The sequence below is a fragment of the Lontra canadensis genome, unplaced genomic scaffold, assembly GCF_010015895.1.
Source record: "Lontra canadensis isolate GAN:19392208 unplaced genomic scaffold, GSC_riverotter_1.0 scaffold49, whole genome shotgun sequence".
Classification (NCBI taxonomy): Eukaryota; Metazoa; Chordata; class Mammalia; order Carnivora; family Mustelidae; genus Lontra; species Lontra canadensis.
In genome coordinates, this window is record NW_022631043.1 from 2,968,359 (window position 1) to 2,992,078 (window position 23,720).

A 23,720-nucleotide genomic window follows, 5' to 3' on the forward strand; every position below is an offset into this window, starting at 1 on the left:
CCTGGGTCTTTGTCACTTCTGCTCCCCGTTCCCAGACACGGTCAGTAAAGGTTTACTCCCAGAGGATGGGTATCAGATTCAGCCTGGCAAGAGCTCAGCCTCAACAGACCTAGCCTCAACACCCGCGCCTCGGGAAGGCAGGACCGGGTCACTGGCCAGGGAGGGTGCCCCGGGGCAGAGGCGGGGCCCTGCTGGTGCTTCCTGCTTTTATGAAGTGATTGTTGGTTAGGAGACCAGCAGAGAACCGAGCAGGAAAAGCACAGATTAAAATGCACCTGGCTAAGCTGAGCACACCCAGGTTGACTGAGATGTGGAAAGAACCTCCTGAGGTCCACTAGGAAACTTCCCAGTCAGGATTCCAGATGCCAGAAGCTCAGCCTCATGCCCCCCTTAGTGGCCACTAGTGCCCAGTGAGGGGCCCCATTGCCCCTTATGAAACTGTTCTTCCTATTTTAAGAAGCAACATATGTGTTTTATTTTTATTTTTTAACTTTTTAAAATATTTTATTTATTTACTTGACAGAGATCACAAGTAGGCAGAGAGGCAGGCAGAGAGAGAGGGAAAAGCAGGCTCCCTGCTGAGCAGAGAGCTGGATGCCAAGCTCCATCCTAATACCCTGAGATCATGACCCAAGCTGAAGGCAGATGCTTAACCCACTGAGCCACCCAGGCGCCCCAACATATGTGTTTTAAAAAGAATTTATGTTGATCCCCGAGTCGTTGAAATATAGTAATGTGTGACTTAACAAGCTGTCTCTGTGCATACCAGGTGTTTGTGTGGTGAACCTTAGTAAGAGCACCCAGGCCACATTTTAGTGCTTGGTTGAAATTCTTTCCTTTTCCGGAAAGGACTTAAGACGTTTGCGTAGGTTGGCTGACTTGACCTGGTAGATTTTAGGGTGTCAGCCATACTTGAAGAGCTGTGTTTTCTCAGATTTATAAACTTGCAAGTCCTGGGCTCAAGCATGTGAACTCCAGCGTTGTCTGGTGGTGTTTGGAAGAAGGCTCGCCCCCGAGCACGGGTCTGCGGGAGCGGCCGCTGGGGGCAAGGAGTGTTGGGCTGAGCTCCGAGGCAGCCTTGGGGATTTCTGCCGTCTTTCTGTCTGCGTGTTTTATACTTCTGGTGATCTCTAACAGCTGGAAGATTCAAACAGAAAAGCCTACCACTCGAGCTCACATGTGGTTTTGCCCGATTTCTAGGGCAATATGTTTAAAACATTGCTCTAGGAAGTTCCAAAGTACGAATTTTTGCCATTATGATAGTTTTACAACATCCTTTGTAGTCTCAAAAAGGATCTAGCTTGGGGTCCTGTTACTTTTTTTTGACAAAATGCCAACTGAAGATAAAAGTCTCCCGAGATTACAGGTAAGTTGTGGACACTGGGTTTCGGAGCCCATCAGGGAATGGGACTGGCTTGCAGGCGCACGGATCAGGAACTCAAGATGCCGCCCAGTCCTCCCCATCCACCGTGCCTCTGACTTAGGGTTCATGGCACGAATCCAGGGGGCACTTCCAAAGCTCCTCAGAATGCCTTCGAACCCGACCAGACACACGTTGCCCTTCTCAGCCTGTAAGCGGCAGTTCCCACAGCTGAGGTATTAATCATCTTTGCAGATTTAAAGTGACAGTTTGAAGGGCAGGTACTCACACAGTTCCGGTTAGAGCGGTTCCTCCTAATTGTGCCTGTAAATACTGGGAATCCATGGGGATCGGAGCGTGTGGAGAATTTCTATATGTGCTCCCTCCAGTGCCGGGTCCCCTGGTGGCCCTACAGCTGTAGGATCAAACGTGTGCTTAATGGCTTCATGCTCACCAAGGCTGTGGGTTACCTTTTCTTTTTTTCTTACCTTCCTCTCTGACCAGAGGGGGTCGTGCTGGCCTTTACCACCAGCCAAGTCTGGCACGGTTCAGGGAAATGCGTTATGTGTATGTATACCTGCTTATTCATCTGTGTGTTCGTTTGCTTATCAGAAAACTGGATTTCCTTATGGAAATCTACACTAACTTTCTGCTCAGTAGCATTGTGGGTGTCAGAAATGGTCATTCAAGAAGTTAGTGGTTCTCAAGACACATCCTTGGTTAGAAATTACAGTCCCTCCCCACTACCACACACACATACACACACACACACACTTGTGTCTGTGATTTGTAGGGATCTGGTTAACACAACAGCCTGATATCTTGGGAGGTCTCTGGGCCTGTGCCTCCCTCTTCAACGTGACCGCAAAATGCAAGTCAGGAGCAGTAAAGGTTAAGGAAAACACCGCATCCGGCCCGCTAGAACCAGTAGATATTTGGGGGTTGGCTTTCTGACATAAGCATGGATGTTTACCAGAATTTCACCCAAGACCTGCCTTTATTGAGACACACCACGGGAGAGGAAGAACAAAGCTTTCCTCCACCTCTAACTACAGGTCTGCCGGTGTTTTCTAAAAAGTCTGATCAGCAATCACGGGACAGCGGTCAGCGTGGATGTGCTCACCAGTGGCTTCTCCTTCATCGCGGGCCCCCGCTTGGGGCCTGGGGTCCCTACAGCATGTGCTAATGGCTCTGAGTGGCTGGACCTGCGAGGCACAGTTTGCCGCCCCCCCCCCATGTTCTGAATCATGATGCTTTTAGATTCAGGATGATTGGATTGACCTGTGTAAACTCCCATCGGGATGATTCTAGCAGATGTTTCTTGGGGGAAGTGAGAGAGGATAGGAGAGGGTGTGCAGGAGCCTCTGGAAATGCCAAACGCTGGGGTTTCCACAGCCCCGCTGCTGGGTGGGGTCTGCTGCCTAGAGCAGGGGTTGTGACCCTGCCACGCAGACGCTCGAGAAGCCAGAGTTGTGGCTGGCCGGTGCTGGGGATGTGGGGGGGCCAGCTGGGGCACGGCAGCCACCTCTGCAAGTGTGAGCGGGAAATAATGGGGTGTCTGTTATTCTGTCTCCAGGGAGAAGTTGGGGAGCAGGGCCTGGCGGGCCGACCTGGAGAGAAGGTCTGTTTGTTCATAGCGTCCTTCATTCGTTCTTCATTCGATGCATTCAGTCATTATTATGCACTAGGCCTGTATCTGTTCTCCTCTGGGGGCTCATTTCATGCCTCTCACGCACTCGTTGACTCGCCTGGTGATGGTCAGCGTCCCCCATCACCGTGGGGGATGAGGGATCCCCCATCATCCCTCCATCACCGTGCCGGGGTCACAACCGTCAACCACGAGCCAAGGCCAGGTGCCGCGAGCAGTGGCATGCAGGGGTGGGCGGGAGGGCAGGAGAGCGGCTCCTCCTCAGACTTGGGGATGCCAGGAAAGGTGGCGAGGAGGTGATCATTGTCCTAGAGGACAAGGAGGAGGAGGAAACCCCGGGACAGGCAGAATGGTTTCCTGGTGAAGGAATGACCAAAGTGAGAAGGAGCTTGGAGACGCCCCAGAGCAGGATCTCTAGAACCTCTTTGCTTTCCGCACCAGCCCCGCTGAGCCAGAGAGCTCTGGGGGAGAGCACGCAGCTGGGGGGTGGCGTGGCCGCCTCACCGAGATCCAAGTGGACACAGGCACCCTGTTGTTTCCACAGGGAGAGGCCGGTCTCCCGGGTGCTCCAGGGTTCCCGGGCCTGCGGGGAGAGAAAGGACAGCAGGTAAGTGGCAGCCCCACACCTGTGTCCTCGCAGAGCAGCCCCTTCTGGGGTCAGTCCCTGCGGCGATGCGTGGTCTGGGTTGGGGTTTGGGAGTATTTCGCCAGGTTTATGGAAGAGGAAAGGAAGGGGCTCCGGCTGCTCTGGTCCATCCGCTGCAGCAAAGGGTCAGGGACTGGGAGATCAGTCTGCAAAGGCGACCGTCATCCAATGAAGGGGCGGGGAACAGGGGAGGGCACCGGGTTGGGTGCCTGGTGGGGGCAGACCCTTCCCCCTCCCTGATGGCGAGCCCTGAGCTGCGCTTCAGCTGGACACCTACCGATAAGGCCGGAGCAGGTCAACGGGAAACAGGGTTTTTTGCCCGAGGTCCACTTGCTCTCAGTGGAAGAGGCAGGTGTTGGGTTCTGTTGTATTCTAAGTTCATCTTTCACCACAGGGAGAGAAAGGTGGGCTGGGCCTCCCGGGACTGAAAGGTGACCCAGGTGAAAAGGTAAGAACCACTGCTGGCCTCCTGGTCATGGGCCGCCTGGACTGGCCACGCCTCGGTCCTGTGCTGTGTGTGTGTGCGGTGCCTGCAGGGCCGAGGAGAGGGTCTCGGTCTCCGAGTCAATGCTGTGACCTGGGTTACAGTCGGCTTCCACCCACCGGGCGGTTCTGAGCCCCTTGTCTCACCTCCCTGTGCCTTGGCTTGCCGCCTTGGCAAAGGTTCCACGAGTCCTCCCTCCGAGGGCTGCAGGGACGTGGGACTCAGGTCCCATGTGTGGAGCGAGCGCTGCGGACTTCTGTGTGTTGGGATGGCCCAGAGCACCGCCCATGTAGTGACTTCGGTGATCTCAGGACGACCCTGGGAGGGGCCCCGTTACCAGCAGCATCCCCGCTTCACAGATGAGGAAACAATGAGGCACAGACAGCCACACTGCTTTCCCAGGGGTGCACACATGGAGCTCATTGCGGTCCAGATCTGAACGCTGCCAGCGGGTCAGCTCTGTGTCCTGGCTCCCAACAGAGCTGTGCCTCGGGCTGGCCCGGCCCATGAGCACGCGAGCGATGGCAGCACACGCCCCAGGGGGCTTGCCTCTCCTCTTCTCCCGCTCAGTGCTCCTCCTGCCTCCATGTCCCCACGTTTGCACTGTCTTCCCCTCCAATTCCCATTCTTCGCAACCCTGCCCCACCTGGTGTTTCTGGGTTCCAGGAGGGGCCTCCCTCCTGCTTCTCTCTTGGGCTGGAGGCTGAAGGCTTTACTCTGGACAGACCTGCCATCTAGAAATGGTGACCCAGAAACAGAAAAGGCTTTATGTGGTAAGCTGCCCAGGCCTGCAGCCCTCATGGGTTTTTGAAATTGCCATTTTCATTTGAGAAAGTCATTTCCAAGATGCAAAGGGCTTCACGAGACCATAAAACTCTGTTTATTGCTTTGACAGAGCTGCCGAGCCCATGACAGAATCACATTCAAGCTTCCAGAAAATCCACCCTGCCTCTCTTTTCTCCAGAGAGATATGTAATAATAGACGATTCTGATCAAAAAATCCAAAATAGGACATTAAAGCAACATTGTCCCCTTCTGACTATGTCTTACACTTCCCTGTCTCTGTTTTAGTCCATCCCTCCCCGCCGCTGGCTATGAGCATTTCAGCCCCGTGGCATCTTGGAAAGTGGGTATAGTGCTCTCCTTTCTCTGCGCGGGCTGCTGAGGGCTCACATTTTCGTGGAAGAGCTGGGATCTGAACCCACCATCTAGTGTACTCCGGAGCTCATAGACCCGCTGCAGCCACACAGAGGAGTCTGGGGTCTTCCCCGTCCCACCTGCTGGTCCTGCCTGACCCCACAGTGCTGGGGAGGGGCTGGCTCTACCTGAAAGGCAGTCTTTAGGCTCTCTGGATTGGAGACCTGTCTCTTCGCCAGTCCTCTCCTCCTTAATACACATTCATAGGTTCCTTAGTGTCGACACCAAACCTTTCTTTAAAATTTTTTATAGAGAAAGGAAGAGAGTTTTATTTGAGCCCACATTAGGACAGCTGCTGAGATACACAATCTTCACAAAGAAGAGACTCCTTCAGGGAAGAGACAGTTGGGGCAGGATTATATTTGACCATCGCGATGAAGGACTTTCCCAAAGTTACAGACTGTATCTTATGTTTTCAGTATGTTTCAGCAAGGCTGTGTGACTTTCATCTGAAGGGAACCAGGGAGGTTTTGTATTGTTTTTCTTATCTTTACATTTGGAATGTTCCCTTTTGGTTGTTCTATTTTATTTTATTTTTTTCTTTTTAACAAAGCAGATGTACAGTGTGTGCTGGGGCAGAAATAGAGCCCATGCTTTGAAGTTTTGCTGAGTCATTTTGACGCTAGCAGATGTTGGAAGTCTAGCTTCCCTGGGAGCCCAGGAGCAAGGCCCAGACACCTGAGACGTTGAGAACTTCCTTTATCATCAGAAAACACCAGCTTTGATGATTCAGAGTTTTTAATGTGGGGTAAACTGGTTTAAATGAGCTTGTTTCTAGAATAGGAGGAAGTCAGTGTCAGGAGAATAATGGGTAAAGTCAGGTAATGCCAATAACACTGAGAAAGTGTTTTTCTTTCTGGGAAAAAAAAAATCTTCTAGAACTTTAGTGAAGGCAGTGCTGCTTGGATTCTGAACTCAAAACCAGGCTCTGTTGTGTGACTTCGAGCAGGGGAATGAACGTTAGGCGTCAGTGTCCTCATCTGTGAAATATGAACACCAAAGTTATCTGCATTATAGCCACTTCTATGGAGAGTAAATGAGTTAATACATATAGAAAATATAACTCAATAACTAGAATTAAATACTGTATAACAATGAAATAAGATAGAAACAATAATTGTGTATCATTGTTGCTTACCAGGACTGGCCTTGTCCTTTTCTAAGCCGGTTTTATTCATTCATTTTCTCACTAACCATGCATGAAAGGCCTGCATCAGACCTAACCCGGGGCCACTCGGAACACACACGGGCACAGACATGCGTGTCCTGGCGTCCTGTGGTGCTCGTGGAGTGACAGGCTTCGGGGACTGTGTCTGCTCCCTGCACTTCCTCCTACAGGGAGCAGCCCAGGGGCCCCCTTGCCTCAGGTCAAAGTAGAACAATTTCCTCCTTATTGGGCCCTGCTGAAGACAATCTCGGTCAGTGCCCCCGTGATGCTGTGAGGTGTGAACCTTTATCATTATTTTACAAAGAGATAAGCCCAACGAGGTCAAATAATGTATAAAATGGCGGATTGAGGTTGAAAACTCAGGAGGCTTAACTCCCAGACTTGTGTTGTTTACGGGAATGTCGAATTGTCCCCTCTGTCTCCTGAGAAGAGCCTGTCCCCTCCACTTGAGCTGGGACAGGGCCCATGGGCCCTCCTGTATTTGTACCCAAGGGCCCAGAACAGGGATATTGGCGGCATCATTAGTAAGCAGGAACTCAGTGTCCTCAAAAAGATGGATCACGGATCACTCTTTTCTGTATTCACAGTGGACCAGTGTGGAGTGAGATAGATGATCTATGGCTACTCCCATTAGCATAGATAATTCTCAGAACATAAGGTTTATGTCTGAAATATTTGATAATTCAGAATCTAACAAGATAGATACTGACTGGGGGATTCTCTTGTCTGGGGAAAGGTGTCCCAGGTTAAGCAGAGTTGGCAGAAGGATTCATGGTCATTTATTTTCTGTTTTTTCACCCAGGGTGAAGCTGGTCCCGCAGGCCCCCCTGGGTTGCCCGGAACTGTAAGTTACTCCCTTCTCATCTTCATTCTTTCTGAGAACCCCTCAGGCATGGGGAAGCCCCCTTCCTCCCACACCCTCAGTTATAAATATCTTTTTAATGAAGATTGCCGGTAGCTAGGCCTATTCCTAGGTCTTACAATCCAGAGATACTTGAGCTTCTTTAAGAACCACCTGATGCTTATTGATACGTTTTATGCAGCAAGCATAGTGACTATCAGAACACTGGCTAGACACAGTATGTCCCCACCCTCCCTGCTGTTACATATGGGGAAACTGAGGTCCAGAGACAAGAAGCGGGGTGGGAGGGACTTTGACCAGAGTAAGACTGCAGAATGGGTATATAACCATGACGCATGTTTCCACGTAGTTGTTGTGCTTAGTGTTGAGTGGTGAGCAAGACTGGGCTTCAGAGCCAGAAAAAAGGGGGTTTGAGTTCCTGAGTCCCTGCTCTGCCAACCCCTGGCACTGCGGTCTTAGATACATTGTTTAATTCAAAGACCCCAAATTCTCCTCTGTTAAGAAAAACTATCATACCCAGCTGTCTTGTATATTTCTAGTGAAAATGAATTGAGATCATAACAGGTACATAGTCTAGTTTCTGGTTACATGATAGACAGCAAATTAAAAACAGCTGCTCTATAAATAGGGGGGCATATTTTAGATTTTTTTTTTCATTTTAGTGCTTCTTCCCAGCATTAATATTCTATGCTTTGATCAGTTGATTTCAGGGGAATTGAACGTGTCTTCAGTGCTGGCCATGGTTGGGCAAGTCTAGAGGCCAGGAGTTGAGAGCCTGAACACCCAGAAATCCCACTTGCAGCGGGACAGAGAATATTAGTCTGTTGTTTTATGTACATTAAATTATTATTCCAGAGCTCGATCTCTTCCCCATACACATGCCTAATGAAACGAGACTCAACAATTCCATAAGGATGTCAGAAGAATCTAAGAATCAAATTCAGAGTCGGAACCATTCATATAAAACTTTGCGTTATATCAGAAACAGCTAATGCTGCAAAGCATGCTGGGAAACGAGCACAGTTGTTTAGTGCGAGGGCAAATCCGTAACACTGAATTGAGAGGGTCCTCAGCATTCACATATAAAGTATGTACCTGTTAGCTTAGAAATTTCATTCCCAGGCATCTATCCCAGAGAAATATTTACACTGTGTGTATTTGAAAAAGTATGCACGAAGATGTACGTTGTAGTTTTGCTGATGATGAAATATTATAGGCAACCTACATGACATAATCAGAGAATGAAGTAAACCACAGGATATCCATTCTGTGGATTCCTAGTTGATAAAAATAGACACGTGCATATGCACACACACATACACAATGTATTTGGCCTCGGAAAGATACCGATGCTCATGGGAGATGCATAGAGGAGCCAGCATGGCCTCCCGGGCCCACCCAGGTGGGGCGGTTCCCACTGCACGTTCACTAGTGGTGGGAGTTTTGTTAAGCAGTTTACGTGCCTCCAATTTTCTTACACATGGTGCAGGGAATACAAATGATCTACGTCTTCATTATTGTGAAAAACATGTGGGTTTCTCCTTATAAATGAGGATGGATAACCATGTGCTTGCTGATGATATTTGTATAATTCTTGTGCAAATTCCTGTGTTTCTATACATTCAAAATTGCATGGAAATATAAAGAAAAATTTACTAAACTGAGAAACAGTGGTTTCTTCTGGAGAAGAGACTAGACTTGGGGGATAATATGGAAGGCAAGGTGTATTTGAAAAAGCTTGTTTTTGTCCATTTTAACTTCATCGTGGTTTTGGACTTGAACCCATGATGTCCTTTTGTCCATTCACTATTTTTTTGAGCACCTGCCGTGAGCCTGGCAATGGTGGGGTTTGGGAGCCCTGGAGCATCAGCCTAGTCAGGGAGACAGACCTAGTCCCCTGCTGGCGCTGGTACACATATGTCACAAAGTCTGGTGAGTGCCAGCAGAGTAAAGAGTGGGGCACAGTCAGGGAGAATAACAAGGGGACCTAATTTATATTTGAGTGGTGGAGGGGTATGGGGGTCTTTGCAGACATGACATTGAAAAACAGCCTGAAGGATGGGCTCCAGTCAGCTAGATAAAGGGAGGAGGACAGTACATTCCTGACTGGAGGAGCAGCAGATGCAAATGTCCTGTGGCCCAAGAAGCCTTGAAGCCTGTGACGCGCTAACCATGGTGTGGACATGGGATGGGGTTGGAGGGCCACACAGGGGCCGGCCCACAGTGCTCTACATGCCGGGATAAAGAGTTTCACATATGTTGTTTCCCCCTGTCCGGAGCACACCTCCCCCAGTTTCCTCCTCACATGCATCATTGCCAGCAGATGCTGGTGGTGGCAACAGCTTGGGAGGGCCCGGGGTCCCAGGCTCTGACCACATGCACAGCCTCTCCATATCAGCTCCCGGTACCCTGAGTGGTGGAGGTTTCTGCCCCCACTGTACCAATGAGGGAATAGAAGCTGACAGGTGGTCACACAGGTATTTTGGGGGCGGGGGCTCGCCATCTACCCACAGCGCTTTTCTGCACTGCCTTGACTGCCACTCAGGGACTGGAGCGATCAGTGACGGTGTCTGTCCACACTAACAGTCACTCCGGGAAGCCCTGGGGCCCTGTCTCCCACTTGGTCTGTCTCTTAGAGGCAGGTTGTGACAGTAGAATCACGCTTCTCTCATTTCTGTGGTTTCCTTTGCAGACGTCCTTTTTCACTCCGCACCCGAGGATGCCAGTAAGTAACCACAACCCCCCGGGGCTGCAGGCGCCCCACAGCCAGGCCCAGATGCCTGCGTGCTCCAGGTCCTGACTTGGCCCCACCACTGGGCGCTGCCCAGCGGCTGCACTTCCAGATTTGTCCTGGCAGCCGGGGTGGGCACGTGCCCTGCAAGGACCTGGCTCCAGTGCCAGGCGGGGGTTGCAGCGGCCTGGAGGACCCCTCCTCTGGCTGAGGGCCCTCTCTTTGGGGGAAGCTGGTTCTCCACTGCTCGAAGAGCTGGGGGTCTAGAGAACAGGGCTGAGTGCGGGGGCAGCGGACTGAGGAATGCCTCAGGCTTTACTGAGGATGTGGGTACTGAAGGGGACCTGGGGACTGACGTGGGACCTGGGGACTGACGTGGGACTGGGTCTAGGAGCGGCCGTTCTGAGAGAGGACAGTGGAGACCCGGCCAGTGGAGGGAGCACTTGGGGCTTCTCATGAAGACTGGCACTTCGCGGACAAGGACCCTCACTGCAACCACTAGGAAGTTTTTCTCCTCTGTTTGCAAAAGGTGCTCAGGAAAATAAGTGTCTCCAGGCTCTCCTCTTGCTCTCAGTGGCACTGAGGCCAGGGTCACGTGCTGGCTTGTCCCCATTGCCCTCAGGATGGACGGGGTTTCCTGCTCCTGGGACGTGGCCTGCTGGTCCAGGCCACACGGCCGCTGAGAGCCCACAGACCTGTTTCCGTAGCGGCTTTCTGCTTGTGCTCGGTGTTAACTAGATACACACGAGAAGCTGCAGCGAATCCTGTATCTGACAGGAAAGGTGGGCGCAGGGGGACTGAGCCAGCGGCTGAGATCCTGGCAGAAGGAGGAGCTCTTTGAACTTCTCAGGAGGAAAGATGGGGAGGAGGAGTGGTGGACGGGGTGTCACCAGGTGGCAGGGACTTCAGAAGTCGTTGGGAGTCTCCTGTGGGAGAAAACAGATTTGCGGGGCTCTTGGCTATGTCCTCTACTCTCAGAGGATAAAGAACTCAAAGGCACAGAGTCAGAAAAGCATCCCACATGGCAGGTGCCGGTCGGGCAGCACTGAATGTCCCTGAGGCATACAGATGTGCCCCATTTCACGGATGATACCTCGTGGGTTAGCGGGGCTAAGCAGGTTGCAGAGAACCTGCTTCGGAGCTAGGAACCGAGGTGGGGTTGTCCCCTGTAAGGCCGTGACTGGCCAGAGCGGCTGTCCCCACCAGCTGCTCAGACTCAGCTTGCCCAGATGGCGGCGGCTCACATCATACTACCCACACGTTGCGTCCCTCCCCTCGGTCCTCTGGGTCTCCCTCCCTGGGGGCCCGCTTGGAGCCCCTCCAACTGGAGACAGGCCTTCAGGGTCAGCCTCTCCTTAAAGGAATTGCTTTTAAAGGTGATTTCCAAGGTGTTCCGGCTGGAAGACTCATGAAGGGGAGTCGGGGGTCTGCCAGACCCCCCTTTGTCCCTCAGTGGGGTCACTCCCTGCAGGGCCTGAGACTTCTGGAAACCAGGAAGCCACGTCAGGTTGCAAAGTGAGGAAATTGTGTCTTATGAAAAAAAGAAAAAAGACTCATTGTGGATTATTGCATGCATCTCTCTGGACTGGTCTTGTCACCATGGTAACTGAATTTTTACTGATGGTTTCGAAAAGCGTTGTTTGACATCCCCCTGCTCTCCTGAAGCCTGCTACTTTGAGTCCCTACACAGGGAGCAGGTGGAAAGTTTGGGGCATAGTGAAGCAAGGAAATACATCGGGGGAGGAGGGCTGGAAGGAAAAGCTCACCTCCCTCTACCTGGAGACAGAGAAGTCTGTGGGGCTGGCTGGGGACCATGCCTGGGGAGGCCTTGAGGCAGTGTGGAGGTCTGGAGGGGGGAATCAAGTCCTTCCCTGGATGAAGGAGGGACAGGCAGCCTGGGGCTGGGGGTAATTGCTGCTAAGAACTCAAGAGGGTCTTTATAACTGGTGGGAAGGGGTTGCCAGCAGGTGGTGCAGGAGCAGCTATCTGGGGAAGGGTCTGGGATAGCCTTACTCTGCCCCCTTAGCTTGCAAAGGAATCTTCAGGATGCCAACAGGGGCTGAGTTTGCTGGGATGACCCTGAGTGCAGACAGGGTGTTGATGTGGCTGACCTCCCCAGCTGAGGGAGTCAGAAGAGAAGCCAGTCACACCCAGACACTCAGTGATTACGGATCAGCACCTCCTGTGTGCTCCTGGAGTGAGGACCCTGCCTCCCCACTGACTCCCAGGGCTGGAAATGGCTGGAGCACCTTGCCTCTGGGCCCCCAGTGGCCCCTCCCCTGGCCTGGCCTGACTACTTGTGGGTCCTGAGCCTGTCTTCCTGCCACCTGCAGTCCGTCCGTGCCCCCCGCCCCCAACCCTCGCCGTGCATCATCAAGATAATCCCGTTAGCCCTTTTGTCTTTACGGGTTGTATGGCCAGTGACTTGAAGACCAAAGAGTTTGGAACACCCGCACCACTGGGCGTTTCCTGGGAGGAAAACCTGCTGGGAGAAAGGCGGTGCTGTCCTTGGTGGATGGAGCCGGAGTGTGATCTGAGCTGGTTTGGATGGCATCTCCAGAGGGAGAGAGGTCACACCCGTGTCGGTGCTGCAGAGCACGTCGCAGAGGAGTCTCAGGGAGGCTTGGCCACAGCTCCCTGAGGGTAGACCATGCAGGTTGCATGCCACATAGGATGCAGAAAGAGAGAACCAGCCAGGCCCCCCCAGATGCTAACTGGGGGATCCACCTGTCACTCGGCAGAGGAGGGCAGGTGGGAACCTCTGGGGCAAAGTCTCCAAGCGTGTCTGCCTATGCATAGGGAGAGAAACAGCCTGTCTGCCAGCATCTCCTGCCACAAGCCTCCCCCACGCTCCCTAACGCACGTGTTAGAGTTGGCCTTCTAGGGCTCCCAGGGTCCTCTTCAGTCCTCCTGCTCGGAAGCCTTTGCTTTCAGACTCTCTGCCTGTGCAGGCCTCCCTTCTCCACTCCACACAGTGCTCATCCCATCTGTCCTCGGGCCTTCCTGCAGGTGGGGAGCCCAGGGTCTCCCTAGACAGCCCGTGGTGCTCTGGGGCAGCTCTAGGTCCTGCCCCTTTAGAAGGACACATGCACAGCCCTTCTGACGCACAGGCTTGGCGGTTACTCTGCTCTCCCCAGAGAGCTCCATGGACCACGCCTCCTCCCAATCTCCCCTTTGGGGCTCATCTCTGCCACCCCTTCTCTTTGCCTCTGAATCCTCACACTGTGTGCAAGCGGGAGCACCTGTCCAGCTTGCCAGTATGGTCACATAGGACATGAAGGCCACATACGTCGTCCAACATTATAGAGCCGGCACCTGGAGAACCAGAATTCTAAGCCGGGTCCTGTGGATCTAGACCTGAGGCTGTTTTCACCATGGCCCACTGTCTCCACTCCTCTCCCACGACGGCCCTTCAGCTCTGGAAAGAAAGAGGCTTGAGCCATCCAGGTCTGCCCCTGATGGAGCCTCCTATCTGCCCACCTTCTCCCTGTCACTTGTGAAGAGCAGGGTGAGGCTCTCTTGTCCCTCTACCTTCCCAGAAGCTGTGTTGGGAGCCGTGGATATGACACCACCAGATCTAGAGAGTGACCTGTCTCCTCCCCTGTTAGATTATTCAGGGCAGCCCCCAACGTGGTGCCCCTTTTCCTGCCTGTGTCCCATCTCTTCTTTTGCAAAAGTTGGACATCCCACTCTGGCCATTAAGAGTGCAGCGTTCAGTCCCATCTGTCATGTCCCTCCAGCAAAGCCTCCTCCCCAGCTTCTCCATCAAGACAGGGAAGGGGAAGGGCTCAGCGTCTGAGAAAAGTCTCTCCCCTCAACATTCCTTCCGTCGTTATTCATTGATGATCTGCGCTTGCAGGGCTCGGGGCTGGAGGGGGGTGGAAGTCCAGCCCGAGCCCTACAAAGAAGGGTGTGGGCCAGGTCTGCAGAGAACAAGGGCGCTGCCATGCGAGTCCCCGAGTCTGGGGTCCACTTTCCTGTGGAACAATTCTTGGTCTTAGATTTGGAGGATGAGTGAGAATCATCAGAATCCAAGGGCGGTCCTAGAGGAGAGGACCCGCCCCCCCCTGCAGAGGGCGTGGCCTTTGCTAATGGGTGGGTGCAGACAGGGGGTGGGGGTGGGGCAGTGGGGCTGATCTGCGGGTGGGGCAGGGTGGGCGAGTCTGCTCTACGCTGTGCTTCTCCAACAGGGAGAACAGGGGCCCAAAGGAGAAAAGGGTGACCCTGGCGTGCCTGGGCAACCGGTGAGTGTCCTGCGGCCCGCACCCCGTGCCCCTCAGCCTGTGCGCTGTCACGGGGCGTCCAAGGGCCACGTGGCGTCAGGTCTAAACTGTACGGTCAACCTGCAGGCTCCCCGCTAGCTGAAGGCAGTCCGTCCCTCCTTCCTCAGGGCTCCGAGGATGTCCTCACTGTGGATCCCAAATCAAACCTGTTGCATGTGTCCTTGCCCCACCCCCTCTACTAGAAGCAGGGAGATGACCTAGTTCCTTGATGGTTGTTGCATTGCAGGGACCCCAGGGCCGTCCTGGAGAACTGGGGCCTCGGGGACCCACTGGAGCGCCGGTAAGAAACCCTTTCTCCACCTGTGGGCTCTGAGGTGCGGGAATCCCTACGAGCCACCGCCCCCCACCCCCCATGGCCTGCTCCCCACTCCACTGATCCGCTTGCCTGGCATTTGGGGGCTGCCCACCAGGGGGTGCTGCCACAGGGGCTGTGCACCCAGTGCCCCAGGGCTGAAGGCACAAGGCACCCCCAAAACGCAGCCCTGGGGATGGCTGCTGCCTCTGGATCCCTGGATGGGGAAGCGATGTTAGGGCACGGGGTGGTTCAGATGCAGGAAACCCCTCCCTCCCAGCTCTGATCTGCAGCTCTGGTGTAAGGGACCGCGTGGTTTAGCATTTTGAATTTGTTGTCATTTTTCACTGCTTGGGCTTCTTAGAAACGGCCTCTCTCAGGCACATTCTCTAGAGAGGTCCCTTTGGAGTGACCTGTGGAGGCTCCGACCCCAAGGGGCCCCCAGCTGTCTCTGTGCGCCTGGGCCATCCTGTCCTGTGAGCCCTGTTTATACCATAAAGTGTCAGTGCTGACACCTACCCCCCTGGGGCAGTGGGGACGGGACAAACGGAGCCCCACAGGTAGGGGGCTGTGGTTTCCCTGCGCTTCGGACTCTCCTGTCCTACAGTTTGCATCTCCCGACTCTGACGAGCAGGCCGTCCCCGAGATGGCCCGCATGGGGACGAGGACAATTTCCCCAGGATGTCTCACCTCCCCCTTTGTGTCCTGGGCAGGGCACCAAGGGACAAGAAGGCCCACGTGGGGCGCCGGGAGCAGCTGGAAACCCTGTGAGTCCTCACGCCCTCCGCCCCCCATGCCTGCAGAGGGAGGCTGTGCCGGGCACGTGCCCCTGGGCTCGCAGCTCTGGGCTGATGGGAGGGAGGGGTGGAGCCGTTGGCCAGGGCTGGGCACCCCTGGAGCAGTGAGGACCAAGAGAGACGCCCCGGGCTCTGCAGCGTTCTCAGCATTTCACGGCTTTGTCCATGTGCCCAGCCCATAAACGGAGTCTCCTTCCACACGCGCAGGGGCCATGCCCACGGGGACACATGAACACGCACTCATACCTACTCATATTCTAAACCAGCACGCACGCATACTGTGATGCCCATGTCCTGCCGAAACTCCCAGCACACAGGTGCCGCTGGTCGGGACACGGGCAGACAGGTGCCTTCACGTGCACGCCATTGAGCTCTCCCCTGCTCTGCCTTGCCTCCTGCGGGGCCAGAGTCTCTGTGGGGTGGCCCTGGACCCCTGGGGCTGATGAAATGATGTGTCACGTGGGGCCACAGAGCTCAGACCCCCGTGTGGAATGAGGCCACCTCCACCCTGACTCTCTGTGAAGCCTGGTGGTGGTTAGAGGGACAAGCAGACACAGGTGGCAGCCACGCTCCTGGGACCGTGGGTTAGAGGTCCCCTGCTGTAGGGGACTTGTACGCCCAGGCCATCTGCACCTATGGGCAAATGGGAATGGGGTCAGCCAGGGGCGGTGGCCAACCTGGATGTCACAGGGCAGGGACAGAAGGCAGGCTCCTCCTGCTAGTAGAGCCTGGCTGGAGGGCAGCCTGCAGGGCAATGAAGCCGAGGGCAGGCTCGGAGGCCTGGAGAAGCATGAGCAGCCTCCAGTCCTTGCAGAGCTGCCTGCTTCCCACCTGCATGGTGTTGACCCGCACGGCTCCTCCTGGGGAATCTTCGTTAACCATCAGTGTTAGTTCAAGTCCACTTCCTCCAGGAAGCATTCCCGCATTCCCTCATTCACCTGTCAAAGTCAACACACACAGGCGTGCACACACTCACACATAAGTGCACACGCACACACCACCTCTGCCCCCTCCGTGCCTTGATCTTAAGGAACCTCTGAGAGCCCTTCTGCCCTCCGGTCTCCCAGATCTGTGCCAGAGTCCCACTCATGGGAGGTTTGGTGGATGGGCACCACCGCACACACACGGGAGGGGCTCCCCTTGCCGTGAAGGGAACATCGGGTCAGAAGCAGCAAGTTACGGTGAACTGGGGGGAAGGCAGGTTCGGAGAGACGCTTGGGGACTGTTTGTCATCGATACATCAGGACTTTCTAAAAACTTCTGCTTCTGAATAGGGCAGTCCAGGACCTATGGGCCCACCTGGTGCCAGCGGCCCCCCAGGAAGTGCGGTGAGTCATGGGGGGTGGGGCACCAGCACAGCTTGGGAATCTGCAGCCCCCCCCACCACCCCCGTTAAAATGTTTATTCTCCCTGCAGCAGGCGGGCCGGGGTGTGGGGAGGCAGGCACAGGCATCCTTGCTCCCGCTTACAGAGAGAGAAATGGGCATCCCAGACAAGGTCACCAGGAAGTTCACCAGCCCCAGGCTCGAGGTCGCTCCTCAGACCTCCCAAGTGAGAACAAAAACTATGAGAACTGCAGGAAATCGCAGGAAGACTGTCGACATCATCGAGGTTGTGGTCAGCCTCCGAGCCTGCCTTTCGAAGAGACGGGACAAAGCTAAAGGATTCTCAGGGGTCCTGACCCTTAGGGTCCCTCAGTGCTGATCAGGGCCCAGCCACAGGCTCATGCTGAGACCCATGCAGGATACTCCCTGGGGCCTCAGCTTTTCACCCTCAAAAGGGAGAGAGTGGCCACGCCTGACGGCTGCTGATGGCCACGGACATCCCTGTGCCCCATCCTCACCCTGAGGAGTCCTTACTCACGGGGCCCCAGGCATCCGATGGCGGGCTAGCTCTGAGACCCACGGTGGACACTGAACTCAGCTTTAACATTCTGCCGTAAAATGCCCAGTGCCACTCAGTCCCGGGGCAGCAGAGAGTGCGTCCTCCTGAAGTGGACCGAGTTCAGTCCTGCGGGGTCATCAGTCCACAAGGATCATCCAGCCGTCTGGAGGACACACATGGGCCATTTCCACATGGCCGCCCCTGGTTTTTTGTTGTTGTTGTTGTTGTTTTAAGATTTTATTTATTTATTTGAGAGAGAGACAGTGAGAGAGAGAGCATGAGAGGGGACAGGGTCAGAGGGAGAAGCGGACTCCCCGTGGAGCCAGGAGCCTGATGCGGGATTCGATCCCGCGACTACAGGAAAATGACCTGAGCCGAAGGCAGTTGCCTAACCAACTGAGCCACCCAGGTGCCCCCGCATCTGTAGTACGCACTCTGTGAGTGTTAATTCATGGACACCCCTGGGCCCTGGGAGATGGTTCTTCTTACCGCTTCTGTTCTACCCGAGAGGAAACAAAGACACAGGGAGACTGAGTCATGTCCTTGGTGGTCGCCAGAGGTGGTGCTGGAACATGGCCTTTGTCACGTCTCTCTCCCTGCTTCGGTGCCTGCCAACCCTGCTTTCCCTGGCCGGAAGGTCTTCTCTGGCTTTCAGAGACGGTACTGTCCAGCCAGAGGACACAGGGTGATGGGCCTAAGCCTGAGCTGCTGGCTGTGTGAACCCCTGGCTCCTTCCCTGGGGGGCCCTGGAGGGCGCATCCTGCACTAGCTCAGAGATCCCCCGCCGGACGGTCTCCAGCTGCACCCATGTGTACGGTCTGCCGTCCTCCCCTTTCTGCCTGCTTTGTTTCCCTCCTGGGGTGTCCCTGGACCACTTGCACTTAAGCCTGGGCTCCAAGTCAAGCCCCAGGTGACGTCAAGGTCACCCTCATCCTCCCTCATGTCCAGTGGAGGCCAGTGCCTGCCCTCTGAGAGCCAGAGCCCCGGGGAGGGCAGACCTCTAGGCAGCACAGGCCTGGTACAGGGGTGAGTGAGCAGATGGGGAGGGCCTGTATAGAGCAGCTATATAGGAGGAGAGGGCCAAACCCTGGGGAATTAAGTCAGGGATGGGGAGCCCATAGGGACAGACATTAGCCTTGGCTATGAGGGTGTGTGCTCACCCTTGTCTGGGAGTCATGGGCCATCTTGAACTTTACCATGAGCATAACCTGTTTTTCAGGGCTCCCCTGGCATCAGAGGGCCCCCTGGGAAAGACGGGGAACGTGGAGAGAAGGTAAGACGTGGCTGCTGTCAGCATGTGACATCTGTTCTCAGCTTCTTGAGAAACCGTGGAGGCAGAAGCCGAGACGCTTAGGTCTGGGTTCGGGCACCAGGATCCGAGGGCGCTTTCTAGGTAGAGGAGAGAGAAGGCTGTGCAGCTACCTCTCGCAGGCTCCCAGCAGGCCCGAGTCAGACAGATCCCTAGGGAACAGGGGGCTCCAGGAGGCTCTTGGGGAGGGCGTGACTTGCCCTACCTTTCATAGCGGGGCCTGACCCCAAACCCCATTTTCTCTCAATGCGGTACACAAGTGAATCTGTCCCACACCTCTGTGTGCACCCTGAAGCCTTCCCAAGTTTGAGAAAGAGTTTCATTTATTAGAAGGAAGAGAGTCGTGGTGTCCCCAGAGACACCAACACCCCAGAGTCAAAAGAGGAAGGTCTCCAGCCTTTCAAAAGCTTGTTTCAGCTGCATTTTACAAAGTATCTCTGGGGCTTATTGCTGAGGGCCTGCTACTGGCCTCCAGTGGGTAGAACCCGGGATTCTGCCAATAATCCCATACTCGCAGGACAGCAGCCCCTCACCACAATCCCCACAAATGTCAGTGTGCCAGTGTAGAGACGCCTGCTGTCTGCGCTGTGGGACTTTCTCATCTGTAACACGAGGACATGATGACATGTTGGTGGCAGGTTGTGCAAAACTGACCCATCAGAGGGCTCAGCCCAGGGCCGGGGAGGAGATCCGCTGTCCCATGCCCCCCTCACTCCCCGTGGGCAGTGTCCCGTACCGGGACGTCCTCTGCCTGGCCGGCGGTCCGCAGCCGTCCCTTTAAGTGCCAGTGCCTCAACGTCCTGGTAGGAATCCTTTCAAGTCCACTTTAGCCAGAACCTTTTAGAGGAGAGATCATTTTGTCCTTTCTATTTTGGCAGAATTTAACAAGAATAGATGGTACATTTGCATTTCGGCAGGGAGGCTGGGTTTTAAAATACATGTCTCAAAGAAAAACGGTTCAGTGTGGAGGAAAACGACCAGCCAACCTCTAGGACATATCTTGAGGGATTTTTGGAGTGCTGGTTGACGATAAGCCCAATAATAACCCTTATGTGGTGCAGGTGCTAATTTTTGTTTTGAAAGAAGATAATGCCATCGTAGATTACAGTAATAAGAGCAGAGCAGCCAGATGAAGCCAGGGGAAAAAATAACCCCGGCCCATCTGCTCTGCCTGGATTAAACCGCGTCTGATGATTGCGCTCTATTCTGGACACACAGTAAGTAGGGCACTGACGACCTTAGAAGGGGGTGACCGAGATGCTGGAGGTCCCTTGGAGAGCCAAGAGGCAATCAGGGAGCTGTTGGCTCATCTACCGCTAGAGGGAGCCAGACACCTCTCCTTCGCTCACAGGCGCCAGTGCAGAGCTCAGACCTAGGACTGCGTTGGGAGGCCCCAGGGTGCTCAGCAAACTGGCCAGAAGCCCAGCTGCCAGGACACTCTCGTTCTGTCCCTCACGGTGTCGGGTGGCTGGTCTGAGGCTCTGGGAAGCCTATCCTGCCCTAGGCCTCCAGAGAGGGGCCCTTGCTTGGCAACCCTTCTCCTTACCGCACCTTCTCTCCAGCAAGGAATGTCTGTGGTCATTCACGTCTCAGCTCAGCCCCAGGGAGATTTGCCTGGAAGGAGGAACCCCTGTGGCTCATGTGGTTCCTCCCAAGCCCCAAAGCCAGGGCTGCCACAGGGAGCTCTAGACTTTGTGGTCCAAATGGTGAGCATTTGCTGAGACCAGGATCCAAGCCCAGCTCCCTCTCTCCCCAGGTCCTAGAAGCTCTTTCCCTACTTCTTTCCCTACTTCACAGCCCTGAGCTGTGCTCCTGATGCTGGAGGCCCACACTGGGAAGAGGAGTTAGATTCTGTCCACGGAACTCCACGGCGGAGTGTCACATGTCTGGACGGTTTCAGAAAGGGCACTCTTGGCCGAATGTAAAGAAACAGTGTGTAACAGGGCTGCCCGATAAAGGAATGAGGCCTAGCAAGGTGGTGAGCTCTCTGCTCTTGGAGGAATTCAAGCAGAAATGGGAGGACCTCCCACAAGGCACGCACCCGATGCTTTCCTGCCCTGGGTAGATGACTGGACTATAAAGCACTGATGTCCTGTCCATTCCCAAGTTCCGCCTTGTATCAGCTTGCCAAGTCTGCCGTGACAAATATCACCGATGGTGTGGTTCAAACCAGAAATGCACTGCCTGACCATGCTCACCACATTGGGAAGTCCTCAACCCAAGTGTTAGCTGGGCTGCTTCCTCCTGGAGGCCATGAGGGAAGCAGCCCTTCCAGAACCCTCTCTCGGCTTATTGATGGCTGCCCCCCACCCCCCGTGTCTTCACACTGTCTTCCCTCTGTGCTTGCCTGTGTCCAAAATCTTCCCTTCTTACAAGGACGCTGGTCATACTGGATCAACGGCCACCCTCCTCCATATGACCTCAGCCTAACAACGAGTTTCACCCGCAAAGATCCTGTTTCTCAACGGAGGTGTGGGGGATTAGGACTTCAGCACCCACGTTCGGGGGGACCCGGTCCAACTTATCATATATGTCATGTAGAGCAGACTATTGCCAGAAGCCTATCATCCCCCTACAGGCCAGGTAACCATTAAGAAGCTTGCCTTCTGCATGTCACTGGTCCTGGAAACTGTCCCCTTTTCTTTCCAGGGTGCAACAGGTGAAGAAGGGAGTTCAGGACCAGCTGGTCCCAGGGGTGATCCTGGTTCTCCTGGCCTCCCTGGGACACCTGGACAGGGAAAGCATGGAGAGCCGGTAAGTGTCCGGTCCAGAGGTTTCTGTGTACCTTTGACCAGGCTAGAAGTAGAAAAGGGAAGGAAGGAAGGGGGGAGAGGGAGAGAGAGATACTGACTAGTCTCGCAAGTATTAAGTGAGAGAAAAAGCATAAATCCATAGAATGTGGCACTCAGTGAGCGTTTAATACATTAACTGTGGTTATCAGGCACTCAACACCATACCTTTACTCTCACAACTGCCCTGAGAAGTGAGTACTTTTTTTTTTTAGTCTCTTCAGGTGACTATAACAAAATACCATATATTAGTGTCTCTAAACAACAGGAACTTAGTTCTCACAGTCGTGGAGTCTGGAAGTCCAAGTTCAAGGTATCTATGTGGTCAGGTTCAGAGGAAGGCCCCATTTGGGGTTACAGAGTGCCCACTTCCCAGTGTCCTCCCATGATGGAAGGGTGAGGGGTCTCTCTTACAAGGACAGGAATCCCACTCACAAAAGCCTCACCTCCTAATACCTTCACTTGGGCCTTAGGATTTAACTTATGAATTTGGGAGGGAAACAAGAATTCAGACCAAGGTGGTATTATTAACCCCGTATTATTGGTGAGGAATATGAGGTTCACTTGTCAAAATCATAGTACTTGGCTATGAACCCACAAGCGACTGGACCCTCCCTTCCTTCATTCTGGGTTTCAGCCTATATATCCAAATGCAGAATTGTTTTGTTTTTTTTTTTTTAATCCGGCCACATGTTTGCATCAAGCAAAACCCTTCAGCCTAAAGTTGGAGACTCTCCTCATTGGTTCCCTCCAGTCTTGATATCATGGGAAATGGGAAAGAGACCAGACTTTGGAATCCATGAATCCTTTGAAGACTGGACCTCCTGTACTTGCTGGAACCTGTAGAAGAAGACCTTAAGTGGGAAAGCAAGCTGAGAGGGGCCGGGATTTGCTCAGGGTCACACAGAGGCTGTAGTCAGCTGAGGCAGAATTCACACACAGGAGACTTGTAGCTCAAAAACTGTGCTTTCCTTCATAAACAACAGCCCCCGGTGAGACCCTTGTCTCCCTTGGGTGCACCGCATAGGGCGCACACAGCTTGGCTGGTGGTGGATGGGTAAATGCTCATTCATGGTCTCATGGTTGTCCTCGCATCCTTCACCTCCCCAGGGGCTGCGTGGGCCACCTGGATTACCTGGGCCACTAGGAATCAAGGTGAGTGTGTATCCAGGCAAATCGTGATGTCATGTCATGGGTTGCCTGGCAAAGGGACTGGCCCAGTTTCATCGTGAAGTACTTCTCCCACCTCAGTCCACTTCCCCGTTCTGCAGTTTATCACATCCCACTTAACTAAAGATGCTAGGGCTCCTGATACTGGTGATACTGAAGTCCTTGCCATACAGTTGGTGCCTAATAAATGCTTGCTGGTAAATGAAGTTGCAGAAGACACTGGTCTTCAACTGGCAGAACAATAGATCTAAGCAGTTTTGTGTTTTTAGTCTAGTTGTGGTAACAATTGATCCCCAAATTTTAGATGCTTCACACACTAAACCTTTTCATGTCATTCCCAGTAAGCCTACTGGGAGTAGTGATGGGTGGGGAGCTCGGGCCCACACAGCCATTCAGAGACCCACGATCCTTGGCCCAGTGACTCTCCCGCCATGTAGGACCTGAGTCTGCTACCAGTCCTTGGTGTACAATGGAAAATGAGGGAAAGACAGTGGACAGACTCTCTGGGTCAGACCTGGAAGTGGTAATTCACTTCCCCCAACCTCATGACACTGACAGCAGGGGAAGCTGGGTTTGTGGGCTAGCTGTGTGCCTGGGGTGAAAGTGGGAAGCTTTGGTAAATATCAGTCATCTCGTCCTCAATTCACTTAAAACCATTACTCAGAAAAGCTGACTTGGCCCAGGAGGGACTGTTCTTTTTTTATTACTTTTTTTTAGATTAAAAAAAAAATTACTCATTTGAGAGAGAGAATGCATGAAAAGTGGGGAGGGTCTGAGGGAGAGGGAGAAGCAGACTCCCCGCTGAGCAGGGAGCTTGACATGGGGCTGGATCCCAGGACCCCGGGATCATGACCTGAGCCAAAGGCAGATGCTTAACTGACTGAGCCACCCAGGAGCCCCCAGGAGGGACTGTTCTTAGAAGAGCTTTCCTGAGTGACCAGGGACACTTCCCTGAAGTTTTCTTTATACTGAGTCATTCTCTCATTGACTCATTTATGCTCTGATCACCTGTGAGGGCATTTATGATTGTGTCTGCTGCCCGTCCACTCGGCTGCCATGTGTCAGCTCTTGCAGTGGGCCGTGGGCCAACAGTGATGTAT

At 53.9% G+C, this 23,720-nt stretch overlaps 1 protein-coding gene across 1 annotated transcript in view; it reads left to right on the top strand.

Annotated features, from left to right (window-relative positions):
• Nucleotides 1–23,720, top strand: part of COL22A1 (collagen type XXII alpha 1 chain) — a 240,256-nt gene that overhangs the window by 139,108 nt on the left and 77,428 nt on the right. Inside the window, exons 28-39 of the mRNA XM_032873482.1 lie at nucleotides 2,937–2,981; nucleotides 3,553–3,615; nucleotides 4,049–4,102; nucleotides 7,306–7,347; nucleotides 10,058–10,090; nucleotides 14,287–14,340; nucleotides 14,606–14,659; nucleotides 15,385–15,438; nucleotides 16,743–16,796; nucleotides 18,572–18,625; nucleotides 21,311–21,415; nucleotides 22,561–22,605. Of these exons, the coding sequence (XP_032729373.1) occupies nucleotides 2,937–2,981; nucleotides 3,553–3,615; nucleotides 4,049–4,102; nucleotides 7,306–7,347; nucleotides 10,058–10,090; nucleotides 14,287–14,340; nucleotides 14,606–14,659; nucleotides 15,385–15,438; nucleotides 16,743–16,796; nucleotides 18,572–18,625; nucleotides 21,311–21,415; nucleotides 22,561–22,605 (657 nt within the window). The remainder of the gene's footprint in view (nucleotides 1–2,936; nucleotides 2,982–3,552; nucleotides 3,616–4,048; nucleotides 4,103–7,305; nucleotides 7,348–10,057; nucleotides 10,091–14,286; nucleotides 14,341–14,605; nucleotides 14,660–15,384; nucleotides 15,439–16,742; nucleotides 16,797–18,571; nucleotides 18,626–21,310; nucleotides 21,416–22,560; nucleotides 22,606–23,720) is intronic.